The 22,951-nt window shown below is 36.2% G+C and overlaps 1 protein-coding gene across 2 annotated transcripts in view; it reads left to right on the forward strand.

Moving 5' to 3' along the window:
* Window positions 1–20,991, forward strand: part of OPTN (optineurin) — a 38,916-nt gene extending 17,925 nt beyond the window's left edge. The window contains exons 7-14 of one of the 2 annotated variants that reach the window (XM_088788936.1): window positions 5,481–5,583; window positions 6,798–6,913; window positions 8,229–8,378; window positions 8,758–8,851; window positions 10,259–10,417; window positions 15,191–15,321; window positions 16,306–16,388; window positions 20,032–20,991. In XM_088788936.1, the coding sequence (XP_088645062.1) occupies window positions 5,481–5,583; window positions 6,798–6,913; window positions 8,229–8,378; window positions 8,758–8,851; window positions 10,259–10,417; window positions 15,191–15,321; window positions 16,306–16,388; window positions 20,032–20,159 (964 nt within the window). In that variant the 3' untranslated portion in view covers window positions 20,160–20,991. The remainder of the gene's footprint in view (window positions 1–5,480; window positions 5,584–6,797; window positions 6,914–8,228; window positions 8,379–8,757; window positions 8,852–10,258; window positions 10,418–15,190; window positions 15,322–16,305; window positions 16,389–20,031) is intronic. The other variant, XM_088788940.1, reaches the window with a different exon arrangement.
* Window positions 20,992–22,951: the final 1,960 nt, after the last annotated feature.

The following is a 22,951-nucleotide window of genomic DNA, read 5'->3' on the forward strand; positions in this document are numbered from 1 at the left end:
GTTAGCGGTCAGTTTTTCATAGATGGCTTTTATCAGGTTTGGAAACTTGCTTCTATTTCTGGTTTGTTGCAGTTTTTATCATGAAAGGGTTTGTGACTTTGTTAAATGTTTTTTAGTTTCTGTGGAGATGATTGTATGGGATTTTTTAAACCTTCATTAATATGATGTATTGCATTGATTTTCAGATGTTAAACAAACCTTTGATTCCTGGATAAATCCCACTTGATTATGGTTTATAATTTTTTTTTCATGTTGCTGATTTGGATTGCTAGTATTTTGTTAAGGATTTTTGCCTCTATATTCATAAGCAATATTGGTCTGTAGTTTTCTATTCTTGTGGTGTCTTTGTCTGGATTTAATATAAGGGAAATACTGGCTTCATAGACTGTGGTATACACACATGTGCACACGCCTGCACACACACACTTTGGGGTAAAATGTATCTTATAAAGTTGGGAAGCCAATGGATTCCTATAGGAATTCACTTTTTAGAAATGCAAAGTGCTAGACCACATAAGACATGGGGAAGGTTATGCAATAGTTTTAGGGTTCCACAAGACAAACAAAATAAGAAACAAAAAACTCATAGACACAGATAATAGTTTAGTGCTTACGAGAGGGTAAGTGGGGAAGGGGCTGGTAGATGAGGATAAAGGGGATTAAATATATGGTGATGGAAGGAGAACTGACTTTGGGTGGTGAACACACAACATGATGCATAGATGATGTATTACAGAATTGTACATTTGAAACCTGTGTAACTTTACTAACAATTGTCACGCCAATGAACTTTAATTTAAAAAAAAATAGTTTTAGGGTTCCAGTAATGTGACATTTAATCATAAATATACTATGATATAGTTAATTCTCTCAGACATTATACATGGGTCATTAATCTTAAAATTATAGCATTATAAAAAACACTTTCTATCTGAAGCAGTTAAAATTTTTAACTATAGGAAAATCTGTTCTTAAAATAGGAAACAAGTTATTTATTCAGAATGAGGTTAACCTGGAAGACACATTGGCTCTTGTCCAATGACTTATTTGGTTGTCAGCTCTTTTCAAAGGTGAAAAAGTCATGGTTGCTATAAATCCTAGGTGTGTTTTTTCCCATGTCCTACTGCTTAGAAAAGTTTGGAAGTGGACGTCTAGAAGACTAGTACTATGTATTCTAATGGAGTACAATATTTGTCCTGCTTTTTTGACAAATCCCAAAACATAATAATAATGCACAAATACATAAACAAAAGCATTCTTTTTACACCTTATTACGGCTGACTTTTAAAAAGAAGATGGTATGCTTTGAAGGAGACTTTTAATAGTCATGAGTAATTGGTGTTTCTATTTCGTAGGCACGTTTCCTTTCCTGAGTTCTGTACACCATTCTAAGTGTCAAGGTCAGCCAGTAATTCATCCTTACTTAGACAACATGATTAGCTTTAATAATTAAAGTGTAGGGGGAGGCCGAATGGCTCAGTTGGTTAGAGTGTGAGCTCTGAACAACAAGGTTGCCAGTTTGATTCCCACATGGGCCAGTGAGCTGCGTCCTCCACAACTAGATTGAAGACAATAAGCTGCCACTGAGCTGGTGGAGGGGCAGCCGGATGGCTCAGTTGGTTAGAGCGCAAGCTCTCAACAAGGTTGTCGGTTCAATTCCTGCATGGGATGGTGGGTGGCGCCCTCTGCAACTAAGATTGAAAAGGGCGACTGGACTTGGAGCTGAGCTGTGCCCTCCACAACAAAATTGAAGGACAACTTGGAGCCGATGGGCCCTGGAGAAACACACTGTTCCCCAATTAAAAAACAACAACAAAAAAAAAGAAAAAAAGAAAAAGAAAAACACATTAAAAGAAAAAAGAAAAAAAGTGTCCCTGTTTAAAATAATAATAATGATAATAGAAGTATAAACTTAAGAACTTGCTAATCATACACCCTGATCTTTTATATAATATATATAATTCCTGCTTTCAGAATAAGGAAAGCTTTCTGTCTGGTAGCTAAGAGGCGAAGCTCTTCAGATGGCAGCTAGGAAGTCAGGCCTGCTTTGAGATGGGTGTTTCACTCTCTCACCTTGAGTACCCTGTCAAGGGTCCCTTTCTCAGTTGCATTAAAATTCAGCTTTGGGAGCCAGCCTTCTCAGTATTTAACAACCGGTAAGTCAGTGAGTAGTTGCCAAGACTAATGTTTTCTACGTGGGTATCAGGTTGACGAGTTCCTCCTAACTAAGGTAGGGCTGAAACCTAGAACTAAAATCCCTGATACCTGAACATCCTGGCTTGATTTACATACTATGTAAGATACGATGAAAGCACATCCCAAGACTCAGCATGTGTTTTTCTCAAATAAAGTTAATCTTCATTTTCATTAATCAGAAGAAATAGGGATTTAGACAGTATGAAATTTATTCTGAAAAATTTTAGGTGATTTGTGGGGAGAGGGAACAGTAGATTTGTCTTCCTTTCATTGTTTGTCAAGTTTAATATGTCACGTAATTTGTGTTTTCTAAACAAACTTAAACTGACAGCCAGTAAGGAGAGGGGAAGTGTGTAAGAAGTGTGACCCAGGAGAATTGAGAAGCAGCAAGGAAATTCAACCCGGATTGGAAAATTCGCCCTAGAAAATGAAAATAAGCTGTAGTTCAAATGTAGGTCAAAACACTGTGGATGTGTGAGTGGTATGACAAAGGCTCTCCTTCAACCCTGCACCAAATGGCTCCTAACCCACTTACTTGCTGAGCCAGGAACTGAGCCTGTGCCCCAGTTAGGTTTGGCAATTTGCAAGATACCAATATTGTTTGTTTTACTTTTTATCACCACTAAGTTCTTTTTTAAAAACCAGTTTTGCTGTCACACAGTTTAAGAATCGGTTGTTCCACAACTCTGTATAGAAAAACTGCAGCTCCTGGGCCACGCCCCACCTGCTTTTCCTGCTTCCCCAGATAACTACTTTCAACAAATTTAGCTGGTTCTTTCCATATTTACCTCCACATATCAGGCTTAAATTGCCACTTAAAATATCCCCCCTGTTTTCAACATAGTTTATTGATCTCCCACTATGAAGGATGAATATTTAACTGTCTTTCATCCCCATCATCGTCATCACACACACATGCTTCTGGACCCTTCTTCCTCTCCTTGCCCAACTCTGAAATTGATTACAGTACATTGGAATTTAGTCAGATCACTAACCAGTGTTTACATTATTGTGCATGCACACATACACATACACACAAACGCACACTTCTCAGTTAATCTGTGCTCTGTGCTTTGACCACTTTTCCTTTTTTATACTTTTTTTTACCTCTATGCATAATTACCTGTTTTAAATTTGCTTAATTTCCCCATTCTCTTCCCCAATGAACATGTTAGTACTGTCTAGTAGTATTCTCTTCTTGAAGACTTTTCTGCTGGAGTCTTGCCTGGCTGCTTTGTAGATCCTGCTGTATTGCAGTCATCTTGTAATCTCCTTTTGCCATCGTCCTGTGGAATTCCTTCATCTCTCCTGTGCTGGATCACTTGTTCCCTTAATCCAGTGCCTTTCTTACTCTTAAAAAACTTTTTTTTTTTTCAAATATAGCTCACCACATCTCCACTAATTTACTAAGAAAAAATATGTGAGGAGTCTATTTCTTGAAATCTGCAGATCTGCAAATCTCTCTTTCCATTTCATACTTTATGGATAGTTTGGCTCAATATAAAATTGTATACTAGATATAATTTTCCCTCTGAATTTTGAACACATTACTTCATTTTATTGTAGCTCCTGATGTTACTGCTGAGAAATCTGTTACAGTCATGTTCCTAATCTTCTGGGATGGAACTTCCCGTGTACATCGCTGTGAGCCTGTTTTTCATCTATTTGTTCTGGACACTCTTGGACTCTCTTTCACCCTTCAAACTCGTATCCCTCAGTTCTTGAGAAATGATCTTGAATTAATTTAAGGATAATCTCTTACCCTCAGTTTTCTCTGTTCTCTCTTTCTAGCACTACTCTTATTTTGAATTGGACCTCCTGGACCAATCCTCTAATTTTCTTAACTTTTTGTTCCGCCTCTCTCTCACTCTCCCTCTCTCACTCTCTCTCTCTCCCCTCCTTTCTGATACATTTGATCAACTTTCATCTTCCTTTTTTGGGGGAGGTGTCCTTTGAATGTTCCTTTTTTATAGCGTTACTTTTTTTTATGGTTATAGTGTTTCCTGTGTCTCTAAGGATATTAATGATAGTTCCTTGGAAGTTCCTCCTGGCTACCCCACTCCCCTGGCATATTCTAATTTCAGTAAATTGTTTTTTCCTTTTGGTTTACTTTTTTCTGTTTCATTTTAAGGTGTTCCTCAAAGGTCTGGTAATCGTGGCTGTCTGATCAGATTTAACAGGGGGCATTGGAAGCTGATTGAAGCACTGTGTGCGTGTGTAGGGAGATCTGGCTGGGAGGTTTCCTTGGTGAGCCCCAGGTCAGGAACTTTAAATCTTTTTGCCTCCTCCTAGTCACATACTCCAGAGGAAACTTAGTTTCCTGTCTGGAGGGAACTTTCCTAGATGTCAGGGTTCTTGAGATGAGTAAGAGAAGACTGAGGGTCTCGGGATTCTGTGTGTAAGCTCCCGTGTTTTCCGTAGGGAACCCAAGCCCTCAACTCTGATTTATGTCTCTGAGTCCAAAGACCTTTTATTTCACAATTTTCTAGTTCTTCCTAAATGTGCTCCGCCATTATCCCCAAGTCCAGAGGTACCTGTTGTCACTGACTCCTGAGCCTTTTGGGTCCCATAGTGTGAATCGTGTTACATCTCGGCTCTCCCTACGGTTGGCTTCAGATTGAGCCTTCTTAGGCTGCCAAGTCAGTTCCCATTCATAATATGCTTCTCAGATCTTCTGGCTCTGATTCCCTCTCCCTTTCTCTTTGTTCTTGTAGGTGTTTGGCTTTTTAAAAGTCATTTTAGTGGGGTTCAGGATAGGAGAAAAATTTCAGGCATATAATCAGTCTACCATCTTTAACCACAAGTCTCTGTTTCATTTGTATTGAGATGGCTTTCCTGTGATTATGATTCAGTGGAAGGATGTTGCTACATTTGTTTGTTTTTAGGGACTTGTAAGTTCAGATGGGTCCAAAAAGGAAAAGTCTTTTCTTCTCTGCTGAATCCTTGTAAAGGACACACACTCATGTAATACATATGCATGCACATGTGTGCACACAAAAAAACACAAAATTTAAAAATATTTCTGAGTATTATACTTACATGAAAAGAGGCAGTGTTTTCCAGTGTTCAAGATGAGTTATGCCTATGCATTCATCTCTTAAATCAGTTTTAGCCAATTTTAGGATGCAAGCTAAACCGAAGCTAATATAGTGAATGCAGAGAGATTTGGAAAACCACTGGTCCTTTATCCAGATTTTGAACAATGTTCTTTTTAGTGCTTCTGCAATTGTTATTCCTCTTGAACCAAAGAGAAAGTAACTTTTCTTTATTCTCTAATTTTTTAGAGTTTCAGAATTTGAAAAGAAAGCCAATGATTGTTCCGAGATTGGGACCCAGACAGAGGAGAGCACAGAAAAAGAGAAAGAAGAGGAAAAAGGCACAGAAACTGTGGGTACTGAGATTCTAAGACTACTCTCACCTTCTGCCAGATTGCCCTTCCCCCCCCTCCACCGCCCTGATGGACATAAGAGTAGTGTAGAAGCTAGAGTTGTTTTGTGATGTGTTGTTGGCTTTAGAAATATAGAAATAATTTTAACATTGAATATTTTCTATTTCGCTATTTCCTTGTCCTGATTTGAATTTCACTTATTGTAAATTGTAGTGAGATGTGTTCTGGCCATAGTGATTCTAGGAAATCACTCCTCTGTCTCTTCTGGATTGATTTCCTCTCCTAAATTCCTAAGTGAACAGGCCCCCTAAATGACAAAGGAATGTTGTCCACTTTCTAATGAGACCATTTGTGGATATGGCTCAGAAACTGAGGTAGACATGAAAGATCTGAGTTCTATCCCACTGCTGGTTTGAATAAGAGAGTTTGAATGAGAAAGGTTCATTTTACATAGTCAGTGTTCCATGGCAATTCACTGACTGTCTTGGAGTCTGCAAACACAGTCTTAAACCTAGGGAAAGTCGATGAAGCTAGGGAGTTGTAAGAGCCACAGGTAGCCCACGTGGAAAGCATTTACATAAAATACGCACTTTAGCTAATTCATTTATTCAACAAATACATATTGAATGCCTACTGTATGCCATGCTGTGGGCTAAGACCCCTACTTTCTAGAGAATGGAGAACATTTAGAAAACTGAGATGAAGAAACAACCTGTGAATAATAGTACCCAGTTGACTAAAACTTAATTCGATAACCAATAATAGAAAAGTACTGAAACTTGCAAGGCACCATAAAACTCCTTGACAAAAATTCTAGAGCTGCCAGGAAAAAGGCAGTATGATGAAAACAGTTGAGTAAACTAGAAACGTGAGTCAGCCAGGAATATGGGTCTGAGTTGCTAACTGGGTAAGTTAGATCGTGCTTGGACACCGCTGTGGTCTGTGATCCCCTGAATCACGATCAGGATTAATTTTGATTATGATTCAAATCATCATCACAAGTGCATCCAAATTGATCAGTTAATGCTCTAAGAGGAAACAGAGTGTGTCCACAACATTTCTTTTCATACAAGATGTTAGGGCATTCATTGTCAAAAGTTTAATCAATTCACCAGTCAGTCTTAACTAATGGTAACACTGTTTCCTCAAAAAGAGGTTCATTTAATCTATGATGTGAATCACATATGCGTGTTTGGGATTTCCTTTATGACAGGTTGGAAGTGAAGTGGAAGCCTTGAAACTGCAGGTGACAACCCTGTTGAAGGAGCTTCAAGAGGCTCATATGAAACTCAGTGAAGCTGAGCTAATGAAGAAGAGACTTCAAGAAAAGTAAGAATAAGAGATAAATTTTATCTTCCTTCAAAAAATGTATATTTTTACAAAATCTATTATTACATAAAAACATACTTTTGTTACTGTGTTACGGACTAAAAGTAGAGACCTAATTAAAGTACAAATTCCGCAAACACTAATGGTCAGGTTAATGAACAAGTTAATATATAAACATGAAATACTTGTAGTAATGTGGGGTAATGGAGCCCAAGGGACTCTTGGTTCTACTGTTTAGGGACATTTGTTAAGCATATTAGCCTATATGAGGACTTATAAAAAGCAGTGAGCCAGATTTCCTGCAACTTACATGAACTGACAACATTAATGTGAACAAACATAAACCTGCAAAGAGCAAGAAGAACTTGAGTGAGATTTATCTAGAAAAAAAATTCATTTTCCGTCAATTATAAATGCCAATATATAAGTTGAGAATTTTGCATTTGCTGGTTTCTCTTGATGTAAGAAGGTGCCCAAAATTGAGGAAAGCTAAGTTGACGTTGTTCTTTTGGATTAGTTGGCAAACATATCATATTTGCAGCACAACGGTGCACGCGTATGTTTCCTTGGAGTTTCACTTCCCAGGGTATTATGGTGATCTGGTACAGCATGGCAGCTAACGCTAAGTATTTTGGACAGACAGACCTAGGTTGAAATATGAATCTACAACTTAATTGTGATATTACCTTGGGCAAGTTATTTATTTAACCTCTCTGAGCCTCAGTTTTATCATTTGTAAAATGTATGTCATAATTCCACGTCATAATGTATTAAGTGAGACAATGTTTCACGTGCTTGGCACTACTCCCTTGCCCATGATTACTATTGGTTCATATCTGCTATTAATATATGGAAATTCTTTTTCTGATCTTTACAAGGACTTAGGGCGCTTCCTTTCCCCCCATTGAATCTTTGTCAGAAGTCATTTTTTTGTGCTTAACAGAACCCTTTTAAAAATATAAAAGATATCCATGGATCACTATATGAGAGGCACCTTTAGCCAATTACTACTTTGGTTTGTGTCTGAATAACAAAAATACATTTGCATGACTACTTAACACAATTACTCCAAGTGTGCGGTAGCTTGTGTGGTCTTAGATCTGTGCTTTTTTATGTTAGACGAAGGGTTTGGAAATACTACTTGCTTCTAGTAAAGAAGCAAGGAGGATAAAATATTTTATTGTGTACTGTTAAATCCTTGAAAAATGCAATCCTAAAACCTTTTGTATTTGCTACATAATCTTGGGATTTGTTTAAACGCCACTGAGAAATAAAGGAGTGTTGTTTATCCTCATGAAAATTTGGTCTTTCTTAGATGTCAAGCTCTTGAAAGGAAAAATTCTGCAACACCATCAGAGCAGAATGAAAAGCAAGAGCTTGTTTATAATAACAAAAAGTTAGAGCTGCAGGTGGAAAGCCTGCGATCAGAAATCAAAATGGAGCAAGCAAAAACAGAAGATGAAAAGTAAGTATGCCGTGATTGAATGACTGCTTGCTAAAAGATAGAATAGCTCTTTTATACAGAATTGGAATTTGGATTTGAGAATAAATTTAAAAAGTTTCCCTTTTATTTATTTGAAGGAGTACTAGGAGACTTTTCTGAGGAGATAAAATTTAAGTTTTATGATAACAAAATTATGAAAATGATTTGTAATCGTATCTTGACTTTTTTTTTTTGGAAAAAAGTATTTTCTTTGAGAGTAAGAAAATGCTTGTAGGTGGTGGCATGGGAAAGGTGAAAGAGAAGATTTTGCTACTTGAGTGTTCAGAAGAAGGTTGGGAGGCAAGGCTTTAAGTTTCTGTTATGTTCCCAAGATTCCATTTTTCAATTTCTTTTTAAATAGGTCCAAATTAGCCACTCTACAGTTGACACACAACAAGCTTCTTCAAGAATATAATAATGCATTGAAAATAGTTGAAGAACTAAAAAGGAAAGAGGTACTCATAGAAAAAAATTACTTTCATAAGCTAGTAAGGAACAGAAACTATTGAACATTTTATATGTAAAGTAGTTGCATTAATCTTAAACTAATCTGGTTTCAAAATTGTTTTTCAATTTATAATTGATTTCTTGTGTCTAAGTGCTTATAACTTCTGATGTTCTACGTATGTACAGGCCTACCTTGGAGACACTCAGGGTTCAGTTCCCGACCACCGCAATAAAGCGAGTCACGTGAATTTTTTGGTTTCCCAGTGCACATAAAAGTTACGTTCACACTATACTGTGATCTATTAAGTGTGCAGTAGCATTATGTCTAAAAAAAATGTACATACCTTAATTAAAAAATACTTTAACATACATAAAAATTCATCGAGCTATAAAAAATACCTGATTGTGAAAAAATGCTATCATCTGAACCTTCAGCGAGTTGTAATCTTTTTGCTGGTGGAGGGTTGCCTTCAATTTGTAAAAAACACAGTGTCTGCAAAGCATAATAAAGCGAGTGCAATAAAACAAGGTATGCCTGTATAATGTGCTTTGTGTACAAAGGTGGTGCTAATCTCAGGGCGTTAACTTTTATTTAGCATTTCTCACGGTGGGTGGGTTTATAGGAGAGCTGACAGCATGGACTTTACTGTGAGTAGTGCATAGTGAGACTGCTGGCTGGGGCTGAGAAGGGCTGTCTGCTGCATGGAACGGTTCCAAGGCTAGCTTGCCTGCTGTCAGTAAACTTGAGACCCTGGACTTAGGCTACAACTTAAGTTAGTAATATGCCCAGCATGGTGTGATAATTTTAACACCATGGGTAAACATGGGAGGTGACAGATGTATTAATTAACCCAATGGGATGAATCCTTTCACAATGTATATGTATATCAAATCATCACATTTGGACACTTTAATACCTTTTTATTTATTACAAATTTTATTGTCAGTTTTACTTCAATAAAGCTGCAATAAATAAAGACAGTGGAAGCTTTGAATTATATCCTTATAAAAATACTTTTTTTTTTCATTTATCCTTTAATAGACTATTGTTCCTCTTTAGGACCTAGTGCATTTTTAATTTAAAACATGTTTCTTCTTTTCCACTGACTTCACAAAGTAAGAGTAATGTGAGTGGGAAAATAGTAACCTTAGCAAGTTATAACCTCAGAGATCAGAGTTTGTTATTATTTCCTTTGTTAGTATTTTCTGTTTTTAATATTGTCTTAAATTAGGAAATTATTATTTGCAAGCCATTAAGTTACATGAATACAACTTTTTGAGTAAGTTATCAAAGTTATCATTACTAGTTAACAGAAAATTTAGAGCCAATCATTAAAAAAAATAAACCATCTAGTATCTTACTAAAATAGGTTGAATTATTTCAAAACCATTTCTGGAATAAACTTCTCTTTTAGTCAGAAAAAGTGGATAAGGTGGTGCTGCAGGAACTAAAAGAAAAACTGGAACTGGCAGAGAAGGCCCTGGCTTCCAAGCAGCTTCAAATGGATGAGATGAAGCAGACTATTGCCATGCAGGAGGAAGACCTGGAAACCATGACAGTTCTTAGGGCGCAGGTAAGTTACATTCTGAAACATGAGCTCAGTGAGGCCAACCCTGCTTACAATCTCAAATGGGAAAGTGATGGTGTTTAAAATAAGGTTTTTGATTTTACATTATTTCTACCAGTATGATTTTTAAAACTTTTTTATTGAAGCATATCATGTACATGTGGAGAGTGCACCATACTTTTAAGTGTGTAGCTCAATGAAGTTATCCATTCTACAGTTGATAGGTAGTTATTTCCAGTTTGGGGCATTATGATTAATGTTGCTCTGGCATTCTTCTGCATGTCTCTTTGTTCACCTGTCCTTTCATTTCTGTTGGGTACATACCTAAGAGTGGAATTGCGGGTTCATAGAGTATGCATGAACCGATGTTAACAGATAACGTCAGTTTTCCACAGTGGTTGTACCAGTTTTCACTGCCATCAACAGAGTTCCCACTGCTCTACATCTGTATCCACACTTGTATTATCAATACTTTTATTTTTTAAAATTCTGGTGGGTATATAATGGTGTCTCATTTAATTTGCACTTCCCTAGTGGCTAATGAGATTGAGTACTTTTTCAAATGTTTACTGGCCTTTTAGGTATCCCTTTTTGTGAAGTGCCCAATCAGGTCTTTGCCCATTTTTCTTCTCGTTTGCTGGCTTTTCTCTTGATTTTATAGGAGTTCTTTATATTCATTGCACACTTCTTCACCCTGTGATTTCCCTTTTCACTCATAAAGGTGTCTTTTGATGAATGAAAGTTCTTAATGTTATTGTAGTCCAATTTATCTTATTATCATTTATGATTAGTACTTTTGTATCCTGTTTAAAAAAACTTTCACTACCTCGAGGCCATGAAAATATTCCCCTATATTGTCTTCTGAAAATTTTATTGTTTTGCCTTTTACATTAAGATCTAGAAGCCACCTGGAATTAGCTTTTCTATATGGCGTGAAGTAAGGGTAAAGATTTATATTTTTTTCCTTTATGACTATCCTGTTGACTTGGCACCATTTATTTAAAAGGGCATCTTTTCTTAAGTACTCTGCTGCCTTCTTTGTCATATATTGTGTCCATGTACCCATGGGTCTATTTCTGGACTCTATACTGTCCATTGGGCCTTCTATATATCCTTGCTCTGGTACCATACTGTCTTGATTCATTATAAAGCATCGAAAGTTTTGAATTTTGGTAGAATAAGCCTTCCTACCTCACTGACATTCTTCAACAGGACTTTAGGTCTTCCTTCCCTTTTTCATATAAATTTTATAATCCACTTGGTATTTTCCATAACACAGAAAAACCTACTGGAGTTTCGATTAGAAATATATTAAATATATGTAAATGAATTTGGAGATAATTGATATCTTTACAACACTGGTTCTTTCAATCCATGAGTATGGCATATCTTCTTTAATTCTACTCAGTGATATTTTTAATCTTAGTAGAGATTTTGTTCTTTTACTAAGATTATTCCGAGATAGTTTATATTTTGATGATACTATTATAAATAGCATTATTTTAAAACTTCATTTTCTAAGAGTTGTTGTTAAATAGAAATACTTTGTATGCAATAAACGTTCTCAATTCACATTTTAATTCTAATAATATTTAATTTTTTTTAACTTTGTACATTAATTATATAATTTGAATAATGACAGGGTTTTTTTGTGTGTGTGTTTTTTTTCTTTCCAGTTCTACATTTTATTTCTTTTTCTTGCCTTATTGCACTGGCTGGGACCCCAGTCCCATATTATTAACATAACTATGGAGATGCCAGGCAGTCTTGCCTCTCCCAGTCTCAGAGGCTATGCTTTCAACATTTCACTATTAAGTGTGTGATGTTTGCTATAGGCTTTTTGTAAACATCACTTATCAGATTTATGAAAGTTCCTTCTATCCTCGTTTGCTAAAAGTTTTTATTTTGAGTGGATGTTGAATTTTGTTTAGGAAATGTTTTTGCTTCATATAATGATATAATTAGATCATTATATGCTTTTTTCCTTTAATTTACTAATGTAAATCTCATTCATTTTTAAAATATTAAACTTTGCATTACTTGACTTGTCCTCTGTATATATTGCCAAATTTGGTTTGCTCATATTTTGCTTCGCATTTTTGTTTCTATATTCTTAAGACTGGCCTAGAATTTTCCTTTTGTTAATATCCTTGTCACGATTTGATATCAGGGTTAAGCTGGCCTCATAAAAACAAGTTAAGGTACATTTCTTCATTTATTGTTCTGTGGGAGAATTGTATACAGTTGCCTTATTGTGACTGTTTTAGCTCATTCTGATTACTGATCAGTGGAGCACTTCACGGAGAGTTTATGAGTGACAATACATCCTGCTTGAGATATAAGATCACAAAAAAGGGGAGGGAAACCTTTTTCTTATTAAATAACTAGAGATCTCAGAAGTAGTTTTAGGTACTAAAATGTTTTTATTTCTGAATTATATAAATACTACTATTCATTATACTATAACATTTTTAGACTACACATAAATGTAGAAAGTAGGAAGTGGAACTCTAACTCCCCCAAATTTCATATTAGTAAGTGTATAGTTAAGCCTATTCTGTTTTTATTTTGTTTGTTTGCTTAATTAAAAATGGGATCACACTATACCTTTTATACTACAACATTTTTACTCATGATATGTCTTGGACATATCTCCTTGTTATTACTCACAGCCATGTGTTGTTTTGTTAATGGTTACACAGTGTTCTAAAGTGTGCATTACCATGATTTACCAGCCTTCTACTGATAGACATCTAGGTTATACCAATATTTTTGTTATCATCAACAATGCTGAACTGAACATGTCTTTGTACACTTGTGGACCCTGTAGTAAGACATAAAAGTAGAATGGTTGGGTCATTGGGTACGCCTGTTTTCAAGTCAAATAAGTATTATTACTAAGCTACCTTCCAAAAATGCACAACCAAAATTATTCTCTTACCAAAAGTAGATGAGTGCTCCTATTTCCCCACATCTTTGCATCATTTTTCAAAATGTTTCCTAATCTGATAAACAGATTATTTTTAACAATGTCAATAGTTTATTATTCCCTACATTCATAACTCATTTCTAGCTGCTCAGAGCAGCCAACCCAGGGAAATATGGAGGTGGTTGATTGGACTTAGGGCTTTAATTTTATTGCTACAGGAATAGAATCTCAACCTGCACTCTTTTATAGCATTTCTTTTGTTTGGGTACCTCATGATGCCATAGTTGTGTACTTCTGCCACATTCTGCATCTGTAGTATGTCAGACAGTGTTCTCACTGCTGGGGATATAGGAATGGGCAAAACAAAGACCCAGTTCAAAGCTAATAAGGGATAGAAGTGAGACTCTGACTTGAAGTTGGGTCTGACTCAAAAAAACCCATGATCCATCAATGAAACCATAAAATATTGGATTACTTGCAAATGGCAGAAAGTCCCTTAAAACAATTTCTTTATTACATAAATCTTTGTAACTACAATTGTGAATATTTAAAATTTTATCAATTTTATTTAAAGAAGTAATGGATTAAAATTGTTATCCAAGAACCACTACATTTGAAAAGAAAAACCTAATTTTAAATATAGAAAATTAAAAACTGGGATTGGAATAATGCTCAATTCTCTATTAAGTAGTTCATTTTTACAATTTTGTAACTGAAGAAATTGCTCTCATGGCATAATATTTATCAATTTCTAGGTAACAAATTATGCTCCAAACTTAGCAGCCAAAACAATAAGCATCTGTTATCTCACACAGATCTGTTATCTCACATTCTATGGGTCAGGAGTCTAAGAGCAGCTTAGCAGGGTGATTCTGGCTCATGGTCTCTCAATTCTCTTAATAGAGAATTGAGGCTGCATTCAAGACTAGAAGATCCATTTCCAAGATGGTTCACATGGCTGTAGGTGGGAGGCCCACATATGAGTCTCTCCACATGGCTGCTTCAGCACTGTCATGATATGACGACAGCCACTAACTTGCCCAAGAGCAAGTGGTCCAGGAGAGAACAAGGCAGAAGCCAGAGCATCTTTTATGACCTATTCTCAGCAGCCACACACCTAGTAGTTGCACAGGTTGGCCCTATTCATTGTGGGAGGGGACCACAGAGGTTAAGAATACCAAGAGGTGAGAATCACTGGAGCCATCTTGGAGGCTGGCAGCCACTGTGGGAAGAGACATGGTATATGGAAGAGTCCGAGGTATGTGGGCTTCAAATGAGTTCAAATGCCTATTTGACCATTTAACTAATTTCCCCAAGATTAAGTGCTATTAAACTTATAAATGTGAAATGAACATAGCAATTCTACATTCCAGGATTTTTGATAAAGTGAAATAAGATAGTCAACATAGAACCTCGCACAGAATTCAATAAAAAGCATCTACTTATTATTATTACTGTTTTAAATTTAGCTAAAGGCCAGCCTTTATAAATATACCTGACAGAAAAAATAAACCATTTACTATCTTAAGTTAATCCAGAATATTACTTTTTAAAAAGAGACCAGAGAATTTTACTGAATTGATAGAACATACAGTACTTAAACCACCTATGTCAGGGTAATTGCCAGGTTCTAACCGTTTAAAGCACACACACACACATACACAACTTGTGTCTTCTACTTGAAGATAGTTGGAAAGTTATGGTCACTACACTGGTTTCTAGCTGGAACCTGCACCCGTCATTTACAAGGTGTATCTCAGGCTGCAGCCCTGCCTCTTCACCTCATCGACAGGTGAGCTGTAGAGAATCCACATCGCGTAGACAGTAACTTCTGTGTCTTCTTCAAACAGATGGAGGTTTACTGTTCGGACTTTCATGCTGAAAGAGCAGCAAGAGAGAAGATTCATGAAGAAAAGGAGCAACTGGCATTGCAGTTGGCAATTTTGCTGAAAGACAATAATGCTTTCGAAGATGGAGACAGGTAAGGTGAGGGGAAGACTTAGCACATTTCAGCGTGGGCTCTAGGAGATGTTTCCTAATCTGAGCTACACGTATAAGAGTCACTCTGAATCTACTTCACTTGATTGTGTTCCTAACGTTTAGTTTGACTGATAAGGCCTGGCAGTGTCTTGTGGGAACATGATCAAGTTCTTTGCTTTTAGATAAGCTATAAAAACATGACATTATGAATTTCGAAGTCATATCTTGACATTGTCATGGATGAAATAGTCCTAACTCTTTAATTCTGCAATATGTCTTAAAAGAAAATACTTCTAAAATTACTTCTGTCTTTTAAATTTTCATTTTGAGAAAAATTTGAAATAGAAATAGAAAAATATAGAGAATAAAATACACACCAACATGTATCCCATCCAGAACTGACAGTTATTTACTTAAAGTATATTTTTTATTAAAAAAGGAGTTATAGATGAAGTTGAAGTCTTTTTGTTTCCCATCCCTCATAATATTCCTCTCTTCCCTTTCCCATAATGCCTGGAATTTGTGGGGCGGCATCCCCATCTGTTGTATACTTTTACATATATACACATCTATGTAAAATCAAGATCATACTGATTTCTGTGCACTTAAGTTACAAAATGATCACTGTAAGTATTGTTTTGCAACTCACTTTACATAACATTGTGATTTTGAATTCTGTTATGTATACTCATATGCAGATTTAATTCATTCTGTTTAATTGCTCTGTCTAATCCATTCCCCTATCAATGGACAATTTGGTTGTTTCCTAACAGATTTTTTAGATCTTAATTGTTATTTACTTTTACTATATCATGTCCTAGTGCCAATAATATTTACAACGCAAGTTAATCTAAAGTTCTGGTTTCTGTGCACCTCGGCCTTATAGTTCAGCTCTTTTTTTCCCTCATACTTCTGTTGAATGTCTGCTTAACGTTGTCATATTTCAGGGTTTCAGACTATCACAGAGTGTTGCTTTTAATCCCAGTAGGCAGTCTTTGATGGAAATGCAGAGCCGTCATGGGGCGAGAACCAGTGACCCCGACCAGCAGGCTTACCTCGTTCAAAGAGGTGAGTCATGTGTGATTCTAGGTTTTCGAAGTAGATGATTGAAAAAATATTCCACTACATCCTATATAAGGGATTCCAAATCAAGCTGCCAAAAATATAACACCCATCAGTCTTACTTCCACAGTACACTGATCTGCATACATTACCTAAAGAATCCAGACCAGACTCTTCACACTGGCACTAAGGCCTGCCATAGCCAAACTTTTACGCCTTCTGTCACTCAATTTCCCCACAGAAATTAGTCACCGGAATGACTCCTTGTTCCTGGCACTTGCCTTATGCTTGTATACCTGTATGTACTCGCCTCTGACCTAGATGCCCTTCCCTCACTCACATCCTTGTTTTCCCCAATCTTTCCAATGAACTCTTACCCATCTGTGAAACCCATTTCAAATACCATATCTGTGAATCCAACAGAATGTGACCTCTCCCTCCTGAATTTCCAAAGCACTTTATTCCTGTTTTAGTACTACCTGCTATTTATATTATAATTACTTACGTATTCTAAATGTGCATTTAAGTCTCTTTTAAATAAGCTCCCTCAGAGCTTGTATCTTCACCGACTACCTGGTGTTACGCACATAATAATGCTACCATTTACTGAGAGTTTACTATGCGTGGCCTGCGTGGCCGCTGATCGCTTCATACACATTATTTCATGTGATCCTCACAAAAGTCCATCAGGTATATGTTATGTTACCACCATCTTCCAGAAGACAAGGTTAAATAACTCAGGACCACAAAGCGAGTTACAGGCAGAACTGGACATGGAATCCAAGCCTATCTGACCCTTCAGTACTACACAGTATTTCATGGAATAGATTGTCACTTAATTATGTACTACATCCAGATTTTAATTTCCAGAGTGAAATTGATTATGACACTATTTAAAAGTATTGTGCTGTGTTTATTATATGGTTTTAATATGCTAGTAATAATGTTCTGTAATTTATAATAAATCACTGTCTTAATAGTACTGAAAGGGAAGTGTTATCCTTGATACTAGATATGAAAATAAAAAACAAAACTCGAAAGATCAAAGACTGATGTAGCAAGAATAAAAGTTAATAGCAATGCCAGAAAGAAAATTCTGGGTTTAGGATGCCATCCTGAATTTCACGTAAAACTGGATCTTTAATTTTTTTACAATGCTGGACCAGTCTAAGTCCTTCCACATACCAACTGACTATTGAAATGGAACTACATCACAATGTTATCAGCAGCAAGGAAATAATATGTATAGTTAACTGTTAAATCTTGGGGAAATTTCTCTAAGTATCCCTTTTACCTCCCATCTCCCCGGAAGCCCCCACCAAAGTTCTTCTACAGGGAAAAAATAGGCTAAAGTAAATATTAAAGATAGTAATTCAGGCTACAAGTAAACATAGTATTCATGGGATATACGCAGAGGTAGCAGCCTTTGAACTGACATAAATGTTAGCCTCAGGTGTTTTTTAGCATCAACAGTAAAGCTACATTCTTCTCTGCATGTACCCACTTGAGCACTGCCATGCATTTTCTGTAATCTGATTTTAAATTTCCTAGGAAGATCACTACACCTCATATCTAGAAGTATCTATACAATTGTCTTGGGTCAAAAAGGGCAATCTCTTGTACCTGCATTTGTTAGGGGAAGATTTTCCTTCATCGTAACTATATAAGGCAAATGCCTATTTACATTAAAAGGAAAAAGGACTGGTCAAAGACTCTTTGACTTATATTTATAATCTAAAAATCATCACCAAGTGCAAATTTATTCATAATTATCCTAATAAGCTTTTTTGTCTTATAAAAAACAATATTTCAGAGACTATTTTAAGATTTTTTTTCTTTTAGTTTCCTAACAAAGCTGCCTTAAGCCAGAGCCCATCTCGATTTATTTCATCATCGATGTCATCAGTAGCCATCTAAGAGTCTACCCTGGTCTAAGACACTTGGCTCAGCATAGGGGACCAAATGGGCGTTAGGCATGGTCAGATCTGTGGGGGCTTTGAAGCTAGGATTTAGACAAGTATGGTGTGAGAATAAAAGAGCAAAGGCGGGAATGGGTGTGATGTGTTAACAATGAAAACTGACTAAGCTTATTTTATAGTGAAGAGCCAAAAGGGGAGAGGGAATCTGTAGCTGACTGATACAACAGCCCCAGTCGGAGTCTTGAAACCTAGATCAGGGCAAAAAGAAAGGTACAAATGGATGCAATAGAGTTTAAAATGAAGAGTCAACAGTGCCTGGTGGGTTGCTGGTTGTCATCTAGAGAAGGGTTTGGCAAATTGCAGCCCACAGGCCAAATCTGGCTTGTCACCTGTTTTTATAAATAAAGTTTTATTGGAACATAGTTATGCCCTTTGGTTAACATAGTGTCACAGGGCTTCTTTCATACTACAATGGCAGAGTTGAGTAGTTGTGACAGAAATTATATGACCTGCAAATACTGAAATATTTACTCTCTGGTCCTTTACAAAAAAAGTTTATTGACCCCTAATCTAGAACAACGAAACCATTAGACAGCTCCCTAAATCAGAAATCATGCCTTGTGATCAGTCTTTCTGTTCAAGGATGCTTCTAAAATTTGCTGAACACAAACTATCTGTAATAGTCTCACATATTATTCAATTCATATAATATGTTCAAAATCAAATAACCATGTTAAAGGTTACCTCTACTGTCATCCTCCAAAAACAAGCATTTTGGGGGCTGAAAGAGTCTGGAAACCTGGGAGGAGACTCTGAAAAACCACAGTGGCTTGCTTCCATCCAGACATGTCAGATCAGGGAGTTGCCCCAGGAGTCCAAAGTGATTTCCAGCATCCGTCACCATTTGCACATGTGAGACCCACCTAGAGTCAAGGCTTAATTCGAGCATTCTTTGATTTAGACTTGAACCTTGGTCCAACTCCAAAATCGGGGGAAATGACAGGATTCATTCTTCAATTCTTTTTCCTCACTTACTTTGGCTGGATAACCCTTATACATTCTTAAGTCTCCTCTCAAGTGGAATTGGTCTCATCCAGGGGGGCTGTCTGCACAGAGCAATCTGAGCCAGGTGCCTTTCTCTGTCCTGTCACTCCACCACCTTGTGTATGACACAGCCAGGCACTCCCCTCATGCACTGTGCTGTCACTTTTCTTATTTGACACCCCATCATGTCTGTATCCTTCTTTTCCATTTCACAGGGTGCTCAAAATTATCTGTGAATAAACTTAATTGTCCCTGCGTCTGAGCAGGTACATACTGTTCTAGGATCCCACCTCTCCATGCTACCTCTGCTCATGATGTTTCCCACATTCTCTCCTCCTCTTTAGCTTATACCCTCATCTACCTCTTACCTTCTCTCAAATATTCTAGTTTCTACTAGAACATGTTTTGCCCTGTATCTAGAAGTGAAACCACATATTTTCACATACCTAGAACCTAAAAGAGAGCCAAAATCCTAAAATAGTAGGGAAGTGGGTACTATTTTTGGAGATACTCTCTCTGTGTGTTAAAGTTAAAGACAGAAATAACCTGGATTCACTTCCCAGTAGGCATTGATTACAAAGTTTAACTGATGTTAAAATTAACCATCTGTTATTCAAATTAATCAAACAAAACTGTTTACAACATGGAAGGAATGGAGTAACATTTCATTTAATGCTTGTTCCCAGGAGCTGAGGATAGGAACTGGCGGCAACAGCAACAACAGAATATGCCGATTCATTCTTGCCCCAAATGTGGAGAACTTCTGCCTGACATAGATACATTACAGATTCACGTCATGGACTGTATCATTTAAGTGCTGACACTTCACCTCCCCAAACTGTTGGTCAATGTCAGACTTTTTTCCTCCAAGAGTTGTACTTTTGTGTTATTTGTTTTCACTTACATATTTTTGCTCATTATGTTTGTTTTAGGAGATAGAAAATTGGTATGTTCCACGTAGGCCATTTTTTGTGTATTTCCATAAAGTCGCACAGTAGAATCCTTAACATACCACTTTCCTGATAATAGAGTCTTTTTTTTTTTTAATGTTCAGTTTATGTGAGCACTGACTGTTCATGTAGTTAATTAGCGTGTGACGTCATGGGACGGAGTAAATGTAATTAAATGGAAGATGCCTCACTTATAAACCTTAAGAACCTTTTAAGGAGGCAGGAAAAAATGAAGTGGTCACAGATTTCATAAAGAAAAATGTCTTCAAAATATTTCTGAAATAAATTGTATTGTTATTTTTCTTCGTTCATTTAAGACAAATCTGTTTGGGGTTATGTGCATATATGTATGTTGTAGTTTTACTGCAGCCACAGTAATTGTACTAAAGTTAGGAATGATGTGGCTCTTTTCATGTGAGCACTCTGAGCTTTTACTTGATTGTCAGGACAAAGGGATAAAATATTGGCACACATGAAGTAGATAAATTAGGTTCATTGGATTTGACATAACCATTCAGAGGACAAAGAAGTTATCTTTGTTCTTTCATTGTGCTGTAGGTATGTGGGCTTGTACAATAGAGAGTTTATTCATTTCTAAAAAGTACAGCTATTTATTCATTTTCTTCCTGAATCAGACTATATATTCATAATCACAAAAATAATTATTGCAAAATAAAATTTTGCTTTTGAATCTTTCATACTGTTCATATGTGACTGACTAATTTCATAGAATGTATTTTCTGGATTCCGCTTCATATAAGCTTATTACTTAATATAGATCTGTTTTGTTAATTCTATGACTAAGAGCAAATTCTTTTACTAGAGAACCATATATGCTGTTTGAATTAGAAATTGTTCTTGCCAAGGAGGTGAAAAGATAGGCTATGCCATATTTTATAAATGTATAGTTCACTGAGAGTAGCTAATACTGGGTCAGCCATAAAAATAAACAATGACCTTATGCATCTAGATCCTAAAACATTTAAGAGAAAATTAAAATATCTCTTCTATTTGGCTATGTCCTAAGAATCTCTCCTAGATGAACTTGATTTAATACACACACACACACGTGGAATCAAACAGGGAATCAAACAGGAATCAAAATATATCTTCATTAGCCCTAAATATATAATCGAAATATATAATCGAAATATCTAAATATATAATATCTAAAATCCAAAAATATAATAATATATAATCAAAATATATCTTCATTAGCCCTAAAAAATGAAATAGGTATAAATCTAATAAAATGTGTACAAGAGCTGATGAAAGAACTAAGTAAATGGGGAGATATTCCACATTCATGTATAGTGAGACTCAATATTGTCAAGATGTCAGTTCTTCCCAACCCGATCTATAAATTCAGTGCAATCTCAATCAAAATCCCAACGAGTTAGTTTGCAGATATCAAAAAAAGAGTCTAAAATTTAGAGAGAGGCCAAAGATCCAAAATGACCAACACAATATCGCAGGAGAAAAACCAAATTGGAGGACACTACACGACTTTAAGAATTACAATAAAGCGATAGTAATCAAGACTGTGGTGTTGGTGAAAGAATAGGCAGATATATCAATGGAACAGGATAGAGAGCCCAGAAATAGACCCCGATAGTTAACTGGTCTTTGACAAAGGAGAAAGACAATTAAATGAAGAAAGATAGTATTTTTAACAAATGGTGTTGGAACAACTAGACATCCACATGCAAAAAAAATTTGAATCTAGATAGAGACCTTACACCTTAAACAAAAGCTAACTCAAGCCACAGACTGGGAATAAATCTTTAAAAAACAGGTATCTGATGGACTAGTACCCAAAATATACAAAGAACTCTCAAAACTCAACAATAGGAAAATAACCCAATTTAAAAATGGGCAAAAGATAACTGATACCTCACCAAAGAAAATATACAGATGGCAAATAAGCATAGGAAAAGATGGTCCACATCATATGTCATTAGGGAAATGCGAATTAAAATGAGATACCACCACATACGTATTAAGTGGCTAAACTCTAAAACAATAACACCAAATGCTGACGAGGATATGGAACAACAGGGACTCTAGTTTATTGCTGGTGGACATACAAAATAGTACTTTGGAAGACAGTTTGACAGTTTCTTGCAAAACCAAGCATGCAATCCTTGACATTTACCCAAATGAACTGAAAACTTATGTCCACACAAAACCTGTACATGAATGTTTTTAACAGCTTTATTCATAATTGCCAAAACGTGGAAGCAACCAAGATGTCCTTCAGTAGGTAAATGGATAAACAAATGTACATTCAGATAATGGAATATTATTCAGTACTGAAAAGGAATGGGTTATCAAACCACAAAAATACATGGATGAACCTTAAATACATATTGCTAAGTGAAAGAAGCTAATCTGAAAAGGCTACATACTGTATGATTCCAACCATATGACATTCTGGAAAAGGCAAAACTATGGAGACAGTAAAAAGATTAGTGGTTGCCAGGAGTTTGTGGGGAAGGAGGGAAGAATAGGTAAAAGCACAGAATTTTTAGGGCAGTGAAACTATTCTGCATGATACTGTTATTGTGGATACATTTGTCAAAACCCATTGAGTGTATAACATAAAGAGTGAACCCTAATGTAAACTATGGACTTCAATTAATAATAATGTATCAAT

The sequence above is a fragment of the Rhinolophus sinicus genome, chromosome 1 (assembly GCF_057876585.1).
Source record: "Rhinolophus sinicus isolate RSI-liver-muscle chromosome 1, RSI-T2T, whole genome shotgun sequence".
In the NCBI taxonomy this organism is placed as follows: Eukaryota; Metazoa; Chordata; class Mammalia; order Chiroptera; family Rhinolophidae; genus Rhinolophus; species Rhinolophus sinicus.